Raw genomic sequence first — 12875 nt, 5'->3', positions numbered from 1 at the left:
GAACGAGTGGTTTAGCGAACGCTTTTATCCAGAGCGACTTCCAGAGACTAGGGGTGAGCTGTGCATCACAACTGCTGCAGAGTCGCTTCCAATAGGACCTCGCTTGTCTCACGTCTCATCCGAAGGACGGAGCACAAGGAGGTTCAGCCACTTGCTCGGGGTCACACACAGGGAGTCGGGATTTGAACCCGAGACCTCCTGGTAAGAAACCCGTTTCTCTAACCACCGGACCCCCAAGACTCCAGGTATAGCTGACCCAGGGAGTAGTCTTGAGACAGTAAAAAAGTCACGTGCTATTGATCATTGATTTTATATTGGCCAGAACGTCCTTTTCGAGTTTCATCGTGACCTACAGCCAGGAAGCGTGGGACTCACCTGAGGACTGCGTGTCATCCTCAATGAGGAGCGAGGGGACTGACAGAGAGACGGTGTCCCCCTCAAACCCGTGGTCGGACAGGGGACTGCTCCCAGCCACTGGGCTGGGCAGAGCGCTGGAGACCTGGCTACTGGGAACGGGAGAGCCGTCGAGGGTCCCGCCCAAACGCTCCTCTCCGTCCTCCTCTTCCAGCCAGCTAGGGGGCGCTGTCCGGATCAAGCAGCTTCTGCTGCTCAGGAAACTGGACCTGGAAAGAAAACAGCAGCATTACACAGGGATTGGAATAAGACTCCCGTTGCACAGCAGTTTGCTCCATTCCTGGTTTTACTGCGAGTTTAATAAGACACCCCTGAGCTTGTTACCTAGACACACACTCTGGGTTAATCAAGCTGGTAGCAAAACCTGGAATGGGTGGCACTGCTGTGCAGCAGTAGTCTCGTTCCCAGTCCTGGTGTTTGCATTACCCAAGGACTCCTCCTCTTTGTAAGTGCAGTCACTCTGCTTCTCTTTGTGAATGCAGTAGCTCTCGCACTCACAGGTCTCTGTGGGAGTGCCAGCCCGTGTATGAGGGGGATCCTCGGGACTTGCTTCCAGACACCATCTCCAGAAGCTGCCTGTACACCTCCTTCTCCTCCCTGCGCACAGACTGCACACACAGAGAGAGACAGTCAGACAGACAGACAGAGAAAGACACACACAATCACAGGAGTGAATTAAAACCGCATCCAGTTCAGATACTTCTCCCCGTCTCTCTTCCTTCCTCCTCTCCTGTGCCCCCCCCTCTCCTCTCACCTCCTCCGCAGCACCCCCTCCCTGTCTCCTGGCCCCTCTCCAGGTGCTCCGGGGGCTGCAGTGCAGGGAAGAGCTGCTCCTGGACGGGCTGGCCAGCACTCGGACGGGGAAGCTCTTCTCATACATGGAGCTGCAGGGCCGCGGGCTGCACTGCACACTGACGACCCCACCACTGCCGCTGCTGCTGCTGGAGGGGCTACAGAGAGAGACACAGAGAGAACAACAGAGACAGAGAACGAGACAGACAGAGAGACAAAGAGAGAATGAGAGAGAACGAGAGAGACAGAGAACGAGAGAAAGACAGAGAGAGAATGAGAGAAAGACAGAGAACGAGAAAGACAGAGAGAACAAGAGAGACAAATGTTTAAAAATGCGACATTTCAAAATCTAACACAAAATTCCTGTACTACTATTATGGCTTCCTGTTGACTTTTGTGATATCATGCTGTAGTTTCTTTGATTGCATGACGGTAAATAAAAAGACGTCAATTATTTTTTTGGCCAGAGCTGCACAGCCCGTGTCTCTGGTTCTGGTTCTGGTCTCACCCGTGGGTTCTGTTCGCTCCGAGACACAGGGTTCTTCCCAGAAGGGCCTCCGCTGGTGCGGCCGCGGCGCTGGGGAGCGGGGTGGGGCCCGCACGGTGTGAGTGCCCATTCGATTTGCAGCTTCGGAAAAGCAGAGCTGCGGGAACAGAGCGTCTCTTACAATCACCTGAACCATGAGAGAACTCTGGGAGAGTAGAGAAAGAACAACACACAAACAACAACAGCAATACATCAATAAATAAAGCACTGGTTTACAAAATCTAACACATCAAATTACATAAATATACAGCTTTTTTTTAACCCCCCCCCTGCAAAAAATGTATTTGACAGTTAATAAGTGAAGATCTATCAGGGTTCAACCCTGTCAGCAACCAGCATCGCGCATCAAAATGTAAGGCTTGTGTACCGAAGGGCAATGCAGGTGAAAGGGGCTCTGATAACAGCTGATAGAAACACCTGTGCCGGACCAGCGATGCCTGGCGTGCGAGACAGGCTGTGTATATAACTCTTCTTTTTTTTTTTTTTATTTACTCACGTGTGTATTTGTTTTTAAAGTCAAGTGAAACGTTACCGGTTTTGGAGAAAGCTTTCCAGCCGCAGTTCCCCGGAGGAGCGAGGAAAGCTTCGCTGATGGGCCCGGGAGTCCTTCTCAAAAACTGGAAGGAAAAAAACACAAACAAAACGGTGAGAGATCAGAGATCAGAGAGAGAGAGAGAGAGAGAGAGAGAGAGAGACGCTGCCCTGCCTTGAAACAAGCCATGCAATTATTTTAAAATTATTTTTCCTTAGTTTTAGAATTGCTTATGTATATCCTTATTTGTATTTATGTTTCCTTAGTTTTAGAATTGCTTATGTATATCCTTATTTGTATTTATGTTTCCTTAGTTTTAGAATTGCTTATGTATATCCTTATTTGTATTTATGTTTCTTAGTTTTAGAATTGCTTATGTATATCCTTATTTGTATTTATGTTTCCTTAGTTTTAGAATTGCTTATGTATATCCTTATTTGTATTTATGTTTCCTTAGTTTTAGAATCGCTTATGTATATCCTTATTTGTATTTATGTTTCCTTAGTTTTAGAATTGCTTATGTATATCCTTATTTGTATTTATGTTTCTTAGTTTTAGAATTGCTTATGTATATCCTTATTTGTATTTATGTTTCCTTAGTTTTAGAATTGCTTATGTATATCCTTATTTGTATTTATGTTTCTTTGTTTTAGAATTCTTTATGTACATCCTTATTTGTTTGTTGTTTTTTGGTTAAAGATCGCGGTTCGGTAGCGGTACCTCGCTCTGTTCCCCCGGGGGGCGGTTCGGGTTCGGGGGGCGGGCTCGGTCGCTGGGCGGTCCCTGGGGGGCTCCTCTTAGCAGCACCGAGCTCAGAGCCGGGCTCAGGTTACTCCGTACCCAGGACAGCGCGTTGCTTCCCTGGCTTCTCACCCCGCCTGCCGCGACTTTCACGGAGCCCAACAGCTCCCCTGCAATAATTACACAGATTAATAAAAAAGAAAAAGAAAAAGAAATTACACAACTGTCACTTTAACACCTGTAAAGAACAACAAAATAAAAAAATGAACAAACCCATTCTGAACTTCTTAAAGTCTCTCTCCCCCGGCTCCGAGTCGGCATCTCCATCCACACTGCGGAGATTAAAATAAATAAACAAACAAACAAATAAATAAATACATTCAGGACAAAACAAGAACCGTTTAGAAACGCATTCAGACCTGAACCACCAGCCTTGAGACAATAAATAAACTATATGCGAGAAAGCAACGTATTGAAAGAAAGACCTTTAAAAGCGTCGCCCTGCGTTTCAGCAGCAGCAGCGCGGTTTAACTTACAAAAAAAAAAACAACAACAAACAAACAAACAAACAGAGCGCAGCTTGGAAAACAACATTTAAAAAGTAACTTTAACCACAAGCGCTTCGAGTCTTACACTTCAATCTTAAAACCACGCTAATAAAATAAAATGAAATTATACCCAGCGTTTCATACTGGCTGCGGCCGCCGCCGCGTATGCATTCAACGCAGGCACAGCAACCCGCTCGCAGGACGCTGTTTTTAAAGTTAATAATATCCAGTCTTTTTGGAAAAACACTTGCCTGCTCCACGGTCTCTTCCTCGCTAAACACCGGGCTCTGGGGCTCGGCGCTGCCGCCTGGTCGCCCGCTCCGTCCCGGGGGCTAGCGATCCGCAGCCACTCGCACAGCTTATTAAACATGGCTCGGGTTTCTTTTAAAAAGGTGTAAAAAATAAATATCTAGTACAGGAGCTGCGTTTGGAGCGGCCACAGACACGCAAGCCCGAGTGTGTAATTTGCAATAATAATAATAATAATAATAACAAAAAGTTAAGTCGAGAGAACTCTCTCCAGCTGCCCCCGAAAACGCGCCGTAAACCCGGGCGCTTTCCGGTCCCTCACCCGGGGGGTTGAAACCCCGACCGCACCGCCCTGTTAGATATCAAAACAAAAACACCCTCCCCAGCCTCTCAGGGAAGCACTGTGGACGGGGGGGAAATACAACTCCAATCCCCGGCTTTAACAGAAACACACACACAAGCCCCGGTCTGTCTCTCTCCCGCTCCTTCCTCATTCAAACACACAACAACAACATGGCCGGGGCCCGTCCCCGAGCGACCGCGGCCTCCATTGGACGAGCCGGCCGGGAAGAGCGGCCGAGCGGCGGCGTGCTCCGCGGGGAGTGGCCGGGGCCGCGTCGCGGAAGCGGGGGAGGGGGTGGTGGTTTTGTTTGTTTTTGTTTATGTTGTTGATTTTGTGATATTAGTGAATATAAACGACACGGACCTCCGCTGCGAAACAGCGCTTAGCCGTGCCACTGATATTATCGGGCTTGTTTCGCGATAAGAAATCGCGGAGGGTGATTTATATAAATAGATTGTGATTTATATATATTTTACTATACGGTTTGTCGACTCTGCATTTGTAAATTGAAATTGTGAAATAAAGAAAAAAAAGCCATTGTGTGCAGTAAATAAACGTATATGTAGAACATATATCAGTATAATATACCCGCATTATTATAAAATAACTCAATAAACAACGCATATGCCTTTGCTACTGAATACTGCGGACTGTCTGTTGCGTGTTGGAGGCCAGAGATGAGAAGACCTTCCGCTGTTTCTCTCGATTACACATTTTCACAACCTTTACTGTGTTTGTCAGGCACGTCATTATTATTATTATTATTATTATTATTATTATTATTATTATTATTATTATTATTGTTGTTGTTGTTGTTGTTGTTGTTGTTCGTTTTTTAAACAGTCCCAGTGTATTTGCTTGTTTGGAGATGGTTTTGTTTAAGGATAACGGGCTCGTTTTTTAAACAGTCCCAGTGTATTTGCTTGTTTGGAGATGGTTTTGTTTAAGGATAACGGGCTCGTTTTTTAAACGGTCCCAGTGTATTTGCTTGTTTGGAGATGGTTTTGTTTAAGGATAACGGGCTCGTTTTTTAAACAGTCCCAGTGTATTTGCTTGTTTGGAGATGGTTTTGTTTAAGGATAACGGGCTCGTTTTTTAAACAGTCCCAGTGTATTTGCTTGTTTGGAGATGGTTTTGTTTAAGGATAACGGGCTCGTTTTTTAAACAGTCCCAGTGTATTTGCTTGTTTGGAGATGGTTTTGTTTAAGGATAACGGGCTCGTTTTTTAAACAGTCCCAGTGTATTTGCTTGTTTGGAGATGGTTTTGTTTAAGGATAACGGGCTCGTTTTTTAAACAGTCCCAGTGTATTTGCTTGTTTGGAGATGGTTTTGTTTAAGGATAACGGGCTCGTTTTTTAAACGGTCCCAGTGTATTTGCTTGTTTGGAGATGGTTTTGTTTAAGGATAACGGGCTCGTTTTTTAAACGGTCCCAGTGTATTTGCTTGTTTGGAGATGGTTTTGTTTAAGGATAACGGGCTCGTTTTTTAAACGGTCCCAGTGTATTTGCTTGTTTGGAGATGGTTTTGTTTAAGGATAACGGGCTCGTTTTTTAAACAGTCCCAGTGTATTTGCTTGTTTGGAGATGGTTTTGTTTAAGGATAACGGTCTCGTTTTTTAAACAGTCCCAGTGTATTTGCTTGTTTGGAGATGGTTTTGTTTAAGGATAACGGTCTCGTTTTTTAAACAGTCCCAGTGTATTTGCTCGTTTGGAGATGGTTTTGTTTAAGGATAACGGGCTCGTTTTTTAAACAGTCCCAGTGTATTTGCTTGTTTGGAGATGGTTTTGTTTAAGGATAACGGGCTCGTTTTTTAAACAGTCCCAGTGTATTTGCTCGTTTGGAGATGGTTTTGTTTAAGGATAACGGGCTCGTTTTTTAAACAGTCCCAGTGTATTTGCTTGTTTGGAGATGGTTTTGTTTAAGGATAACGGGCTCGTTTTTTAAACAGTCCCAGTGTATTTGCTTGTTTGGAGATGGTTTTGTTTAAGGATAACGGGCTCGTTTTTTAAACAGTCCCAGTGTATTTGCTCGTTTGGAGATGGTTTTGTTTAAGGATAACGGGCTCGTTTTTTAAACAGTCCCAGTGTATTTGCTTGTTTGGAGATGGTTTTGTTTAAGGATAACGGTCTCGTTTTTTAAACAGTCCCAGTGTATTTGCTTGTTTGGAGATGGTTTTGTTTAAGGATAACGGTCTCGTTTTTTAAACAGTCCCAGTGTATTTGCTTGTTTGGAGATGGTTTTGTTTAAGGATAACGGTGCATCTCTTCTTGCATTGTAGTTTGTGCTGTGCTGCCTAGTCGGGTGTAGGTAGCATTTATAATATCACTGCTGTAGTGCTGACAACCAATTCATATCGTGCTTCTGTTGCAGTAATGCTGTATTCGGATTTAACCTCTGCTAGATTTACAGGCGCCGTGTTCCTGTATCATCTAGATGGATTTTGAAGCGTGAGATTAAAAAGCAGGATCTTTTAGTGTCCCAGGAAGGAATATTGAAATCCTGGGACACCTTCTTCAAAACCAGGGTCGGTCCAGTGAAACTGGGGCAGGTGGCAACCCTAATGTATGTGTGTGTGGGGTAGTTAGGGATGATAATTATGATGCAGGAAGCAGACAGAGGAGAGGGCTCCAGGGTGTGAGCGTGCCAGTGCACAGGCCGCTCTATAAATCAGAGGACGCACTCGGCTGGTTAGTCAGTGTTGAATACTTTATTAGCCATGTACAGAAAATACTTCATTTCTTTTACAAAATAAACACATCAATAGTTAGTCCCATATGGTTCAGTGTAAGCAATTCAGAGATCAGAGCAGGTAATCACTGGATAGACCTCACAAAACACCAAAGCGAATATAAGATCATATACACCTTCATTTCAATATATATATATATATATAGAGAGAGAGAGAGTTACATACATTAGTTGGTGCATATGCATATTATATATATATATAGTCTATCCTAAATTAAATGAGTCACAATGGAGTATGCCAGCCTTCTATTTAAACAGTCGATGCATTATTTCTACATTTTGATGAAGCAACTCAGTCCATTTACAACAGACCTACAGACAGTAAGGACAGCCAGCCAGGGACGCTGTACCTGGCTCAGGTGTCTCTCTCAGCGGGATTACAGTTACCGGAATGCCCAATACTGGATCCTCAGCTGACCTGCTATCCTTGCACTATTGATATGTCACTGTAGATATAACTCGCTGCATCCTAGTTCATATTGTATTCTAGTAATATGATGATTTGCACGTACTGTAAACTACACTGTGCTTAAATATGAAGCTTGCATTGGAACCCTGTCACACCTGTAAGTCGCCTCGGATAAAGTCCCCTGCCAAATAAATTAATAATAATAATAATAATAATAATAATAATAATAATAATTAATGCCAGCTTGGTGCTATGTCTGTAGTTGTGTTTTCTAGCTTGGTGTTTAAAGATCGTTTTATTAAAAGCAAAGCCATCCCTTATTATTCTTATTTGTATATGTGTGTATACATTTTAAACAGCGTTTATTATTTCTTACGTTTGTGAGCTGAAGGAGTTAAAGAAATACTAGTCTACGACTCGGCCTCAGAGCTCAGCCGGCATGCACACAAAGATTTAAATCCGCAGCGTGTGGCCATGCAGGCTCACGACAGCAGGAGACGCACAGAGAGGAGGTGAAGCAGCTGAAGCACACAGAGGCAAAAGAGGATGTTTACCAGCACTCCAAAAAATGGCAAAAAACCCCCAAACAAATGCTATTAAATGAGGAAGGTCTGCAGGGGGCAGCAGTGAGTGAGGGTCAGGGGTCAGTTCCTGTTTTTCAATTTCGATTCCCTTTTTTAAAATCAATTCCCAATTTTACGAATTGAAGAACAGACGAATTGAAGAACAGACTGACCCCGTAGCCCTGGCCCCTCACTCCTGACCGGGGGGGGGTGATGGTAGCCCCTCCCCTCACTCCTGGGGGGGGGGGGGGGGGGGTTTGATGGTGGCCCCTCACTCCTGGTGTGGAGGAGGGGGGCGGCACTAGCCCCCTCACTCCCGCTGGGTCCCAAAGAGCTGCAGGAAGAAGGAGAACACATAGACGATGTCCAGGTAGATGTTCAGAGCTCCGAAGATGTACTCCTCCGGGCTCATCGCATAGCGTCGATTTCCCATCAGCAATTGAGTGTCGAAGGCTAGGAACTGAGAGGGGAGAGGAGAGGAGGATAGTGAAGAGGGGGAGAGAGAGAATTTAGTATGGGGACCACACTCAATATGTTTTTCTTTCTTTTTTTTTTTTTTTTGTGAACTCACCATGGTGAAAATGATCGCCCCCAGAATCGCATAGACAACGTGCAGCCAGGGAACCTGCAAGAGACCCAGGACTGGGGGTCACTGTGGAGCCTGACAGCACTGAACAGGGGGTGTGTGTGTCAGGGTGCAGTGCTCGAGTGTATGTGTATCAGGGTGCAGTGCTCCAGTGTGTGTGTGTATCAGGGTGCAGCGCTCCAGTGTGTGTGTGTATCAGGGTGCAGCGCTCCAGTGTGTGTGTGTATCAGGGTGCAGCGCTCCAGTGTGTGTGTGTATCAGGGTGCAGCGCTCCAGTGTGTGTGTGTATCAGGGTGCAGCGCTCCAGTGTGTGTGTGTATCAGGGTGCAGCGCTCCAGTGTGTGTGTGTATCAGGGTGCAGCGCTCCAGTGTGTGTGTGTATCAGGGTGCAGCGCTCCAGTGTGTGTGTGTATCAGGGTGCAGCGCTCCAGTGTGTGTGTGTATCAGGGTGCAGCGCTCCAGTGTGTGTGTGTATCAGGGTGCAGCGCTCCAGTGTGTGTGTGTGTGTGTGTGTGTATTAGGGTGCAGTGCTCCAGTGTGTGTGTGTTTATCAGGGTGCAGCGCTCCAGTGTGTGTGTGTGTATCAGGGTGCAGTGCTTCAGTGTGTGTGTGTATCAGGGTGCAGCGCTCCAGTGTGTGTGTGTGTATCAGGGTGCAGTGCTCCAGTGTGTGTGTGTGTGTGTGTATTAGGGTGCAGTGCTCCAGTGTGTGTGTGTATCAGGGTGCAGCGCTCCAGTGTGTGTGTGTGTATCAGGGTGCAGTGCTTCAGTGTGTGTGTGTGTGTGTGTATCAGGGTGCAGTGCTCCAGTGTGTGTGTGTATCAGGGTGCAGCGCTCCAGTGTGTGTGTGTATCAGGGTGCAGCGCTCCAGTGTGTGTGTGTATCAGGGTGCAGTGCTCCAGTGTGTGTGTGTGTGTGTGTGTGTGTGTGTGTGTATCCAGGTGTGCAGTGTGTGTGTGTGTGTATCAGGGTGCAGCGCTCCAGTGTGTGTGTGTGTATCAGGGTGCATTGCTCCAGTGTGTGTGTGTGTGTGTGTGTATCAGGGTGCAGTGCTTCAGTGTGTGTGTGTGTGTGTGTATCAGGGTGCAGCGCTCCAGTGTGTGTGTGTATCAGGGTGCAGCGCTCCAGTGTGTGTGTGTATCAGGGTGCAGCGCTCCAGTGTGTGTGTGTATCAGGGTGCAGCGCTCCAGTGTGTGTGTGTATCAGGGTGCAGCGCTCCAGTGTGTGTGTGTATCAGGGTGCAGTGCTCAAGTCTGTGCATCTCTGTATGATTCCTGGTTTCACTCACATATTTGTAGGGCAGGACGATGGCCATCACAATCCCACTGAAGAACAGCACCATCATAAGAACGAACAGCACACCCTGACAGGAAGTGAAGTCAAACTGCAGAGACACGCACACACACACACAGGGTTAGTTCAAAGACCTTGAAAAAATATTAAACACCTCCAATTGAACAAATAATTCCATCAGTAATGTTAACTGAGAGCTTGAGCTGGAATGAAAACCAGGAGACGCCGCGGTCCCTCGAGGAATGGAGTGTGATGCCCCCAGTCTTTAATTATTTGACCCCGAGTGTTGCTGAGATGGGTGCCGATCGGGAGTCAGTAACAGTCGTTCTCACCTTTGTCTGGAAGCTGAATATGGTGACAGAGAGGCACACCATGGCCGTTATCCCCAGACACAGAAGCACAGACTTGGTGTTGTAGTAGCTGGAGGGGAGAGGGGAGAGAGTCGCACTGTGAGAGAACACAGAACACAGAGCACAGAGCACACACAGCATAGAACACAATGCACAGAGCACACACAGCACAGAGCACACACAGCACAGAGCACACACAGCACAGAACACAAGCACAGAGCACACACAGCACAGAGCACACACAGCACAGAGCACACACAGCACAGACACACACACAGAGCACACAGCACACAGCACAGAGCACACACAGCACAGAACACACACAGCACAGCACACACAGCACACAGCACACAGCACAGAGCACACACAGCACAGAACACACAGCACAGAGCACACACAGCACAGAACACACAGCACAGAGCACACACAGCACAGAGCACACACAGCACAGAGCACACACAGCACAGAGCACACACAGCACAGAGCACACACAGCACAGAGCACACACAGCACAGAGCACACACAGCACAGAGCACACACAGCACAGAACACACAGCACAGAGCACACACAGCACAGAGCACACACAGCACAGAGCACACAGCACACAGCACACAGCACAGAGCACACACAGCACAGAGCACACAGCACAGAGCACACAGAGCACACACAGCACAGAGCACACACAGCACAGAGCACACACAGCACAGAGCACACACAGCACAGAGCACACACAGCACAGAGCACACACAGCACAGAGCACACACAGCACAGAGCACACAGCACACAGCACAGAGCACACACAGCACAGCACAGAGCACACGCAGCACAGAGCACACGCAGCAGTACAATTCCAATCAGAATTCAGTAAAGGTACCTAACCGCCTCCCCTGGTCCCCATGGCTACACTGCTACACACTTACTACAGGCAGGGTCAACAAAGACTCCGCGGGATTTTTTTTGCAATCTCATTTTGTAGTTTCTTTGATTGCATGACGATAAACGAAAGACCCAAATAATGTTCAAACAGCTTGCTTTAAAAAATAAATCAACAATTATAACTGAATAATGTATCAATCCTAAAAGTCTAGGTGAGGCAAAACTTTTGGCCAGAGCTGTAGAACACACACACACACACACACACACACACACACACACACAGACAGTACCTTGATATAAAGGCGAGCATGCAGGCCATGCTAACAGTCTGAGCAGAGCGACAACAACAACAAAAACAAAACAAAACCCAGTTACAAGAAACAAGGTCAAAGGTCATGCACCCCCCCCCCCAAAAAAAAATACCTGGACAGCATCGCAGTCATGTAGGACATTGAGAGAGTCTAAACAGAGAGGGAGGGGGGGAAGGGAGGAGGGGGGTAACCAGATTAAGTTAAACCTGACTTCATCCACACGTAGGCCAAAGCAAATTCAATTTAAGGAACGCCTTCATCAGAGACTGGAAGAAACCGAGTCCAGCAGACAAGCGTTTCTAATGCTAGCGCCTTCATCAGTGTTACTGAAACCGAGTCAAGCAGACACCGAGTGTCATCAGTTACAGACAGGCGAGTTTGCGTTTCTAATGCTAGTGCCTTCATCAGTGTTACTGAAACTAGAAGAAACCGAGTCAAGCAGACAACTAATGCTAGTGCCTTCATCAGTGTTACTGAAACTAGAAGAAACCGAGTCAAGCAGACAGAGCGTTTCTAATGCTAGCGCCTTCATCAGTGTTACTGAAACCAGAAGAAACCTGAGTGCTAATGCTTGCCTTCATCAGTGTTACTGAAACTAGAAGAAACAGAGTCAAGCAGACAGGCGTTTCTAATGCTAGTGCCTTCATCAGTGTTACTGAAACTAGAAGAAACCGAGTCCAGCAGACAGGCGTTTCTAATGCTAGTGCCTTCATCAGTGTTACTGAAACTAGAAGAAACCGAGTCCAGCAGACAGGCGTTTCTAATGCTAGTGCCTTCATCAGTGTTACTGAAACTAGAAGAAACCGAGAGCAGACAGGCGTTTCTAATGCTAGTGCCTTCATCAGTGTTACTGAAACTAGAAGAAACCGAGTCAAGCAGCGTTTCTAATGCTAGTGCCTTCATCAGTGCTGAAACTAGAAGAAACCGAGTCCAGCAGACAGGCGTTTCTAATGCTAGTGCCTTCATCAGTGTTACTGAAACTAGAAGAAACCGAGTCCAGCAGACAGGCGTTTCTAATGCTAGTGCCTTCATCAGTGTTACTGAAACTAGAAGAAACCGAGTCAAGCAGACAGGCGTTTCTAATGCTAGCGCCTTCATCTGTGTGTTAAAGTTTCTAGCAGGTGTTTTGTTTAAAGTCAAGGGGAGTGTGTCTATGACAGCTGCAAGGAGGAGGACAGCGACGGCTCTGTACTTACGAAGATAGAGAGGAGAATGAGATTCCACGGGAAATACCGCCTGGGAATGAGAGAGAGAGAAGCAGCTTGTAAACTGTCCTGCCCACACCCTGTGAAAAGCAACAGGGCCCTTCACTCAGGCATCGCTCCACCAGGCATTCAAACACTTCTCTCTAGGCGCAGCGTGCTGCTACAGGCAGGGCAGCTTCAATCACGGGCCTGTCTGAAAATCAGAGGCTGGAAAACACCTTCAATATCAAACACGTCCAAATTATGCAAATAATTCCACCAGTGGAGTTAACTGAGAGCTTGAGCTGGAATGAAAACCAGGAGACGCCGCGGTCCCTCGAGGACTGGAGTGTGACCCCCCTGGTATAGACTGAGAGACAGATATAACA

The 12875-nt window shown here is 46.7% G+C and overlaps 2 protein-coding genes across 5 annotated transcripts; both read right to left on the bottom strand.

Moving 5' to 3' along the window:
* Positions 1–315: 315 nt before the first annotated feature.
* On the bottom strand, positions 316–4684 carry LOC121308861. Of its 2 annotated transcripts, none has more exons than XM_041241536.1 (8): positions 3826–4684; positions 3300–3358; positions 3006–3196; positions 2286–2370; positions 1715–1850; positions 1169–1364; positions 913–1022; positions 316–623 (listed from the first exon to the last, which is right to left on the bottom strand). In XM_041241536.1, the coding sequence occupies exons 1-8, from the start codon at positions 3942–3944 to the stop codon at positions 350–352; spliced, it is 1170 nt and encodes a 389-aa protein (XP_041097470.1). In that variant the 5' UTR covers positions 3945–4684; the 3' UTR covers positions 316–349. The 2 variants fall into 2 exon arrangements, with proteins under 2 accessions (XP_041097470.1, XP_041097469.1); XM_041241535.1 differs by having other exon boundaries at positions 318–623; positions 1715–1898; positions 3826–4683.
* Positions 4685–7564: 2880 nt separating this feature from the next.
* faim2b (Fas apoptotic inhibitory molecule 2b) lies at positions 7565–12831 on the bottom strand. 3 transcript variants are annotated; one of them, XM_041241539.1, is made up of 7 exons: positions 12499–12831; positions 11282–11319; positions 10097–10184; positions 9760–9855; positions 8458–8511; positions 8145–8346; positions 7565–7901 (listed from the first exon to the last, which is right to left on the bottom strand). In XM_041241539.1, exons 2-6 carry the CDS (start codon positions 11308–11310, stop codon positions 8197–8199), a joined length of 417 nt encoding a protein of 138 aa, XP_041097473.1. In that variant the 5' UTR covers positions 11311–11319; positions 12499–12831; the 3' UTR covers positions 7565–7901; positions 8145–8196. The 3 variants fall into 3 exon arrangements, with proteins under 3 accessions (XP_041097473.1, XP_041097471.1, XP_041097472.1); XM_041241537.1 differs by lacking the exon at positions 11282–11319 and adding an exon at positions 11415–11452 and having other exon boundaries at positions 12499–12828; XM_041241538.1 differs by lacking the exons at positions 7565–7901; positions 11282–11319 and adding an exon at positions 11415–11452 and having other exon boundaries at positions 8118–8346; positions 12499–12824.
* Between the last annotated feature and the right edge of the window lie 44 nt (positions 12832–12875).

Source organism: Polyodon spathula, unplaced genomic scaffold (assembly GCF_017654505.1).
Source record: "Polyodon spathula isolate WHYD16114869_AA unplaced genomic scaffold, ASM1765450v1 scaffolds_790, whole genome shotgun sequence".
NCBI lineage: Eukaryota > Metazoa > Chordata > Actinopteri > Acipenseriformes > Polyodontidae > Polyodon > Polyodon spathula.
The sequence above is the reverse complement of the archived record's forward strand: the minus strand, read 5'-3'. Positions and strand labels throughout refer to the sequence as shown.

Bases quoted from the DNA above. Each gene is read 5' to 3' on its own strand.
- LOC121308861 (XM_041241535.1), bottom strand. From the start codon at position 3,944: ATGTTTAATAAGCTGTGCGAGTGGCTGCGGATCGCTAGCCCCCGGGAC. The intron at 2,371-3,005 runs GTACCGCTACCG...TTTTCCTTCCAG, and splicing joins CCCCGGGGGAACAGAGCGAG to TTTTTGAGAAGGACTCCCGG. The intron at 1,365-1,714 runs GTGAGACCAGAA...CTCTCTCTGTAG, and splicing joins GGAGCGAACAGAACCCACGG to CCCCTCCAGCAGCAGCAGCG.
- faim2b (XM_041241539.1), bottom strand. From the start codon at position 11,310: ATGGCCTGCATGCTCGCCTTTATATCAAG. The intron at 10,185-11,281 runs GTACTGTCTGTG...TCTCCCCTCCAG, and splicing joins ATGCTCGCCTTTATATCAAG to CTACTACAACACCAAGTCTG. The intron at 8,512-9,759 runs GTGAGTGAAACC...GGTCTCTTGCAG, and splicing joins TCGTCCTGCCCTACAAATAT to GTTCCCTGGCTGCACGTTGT.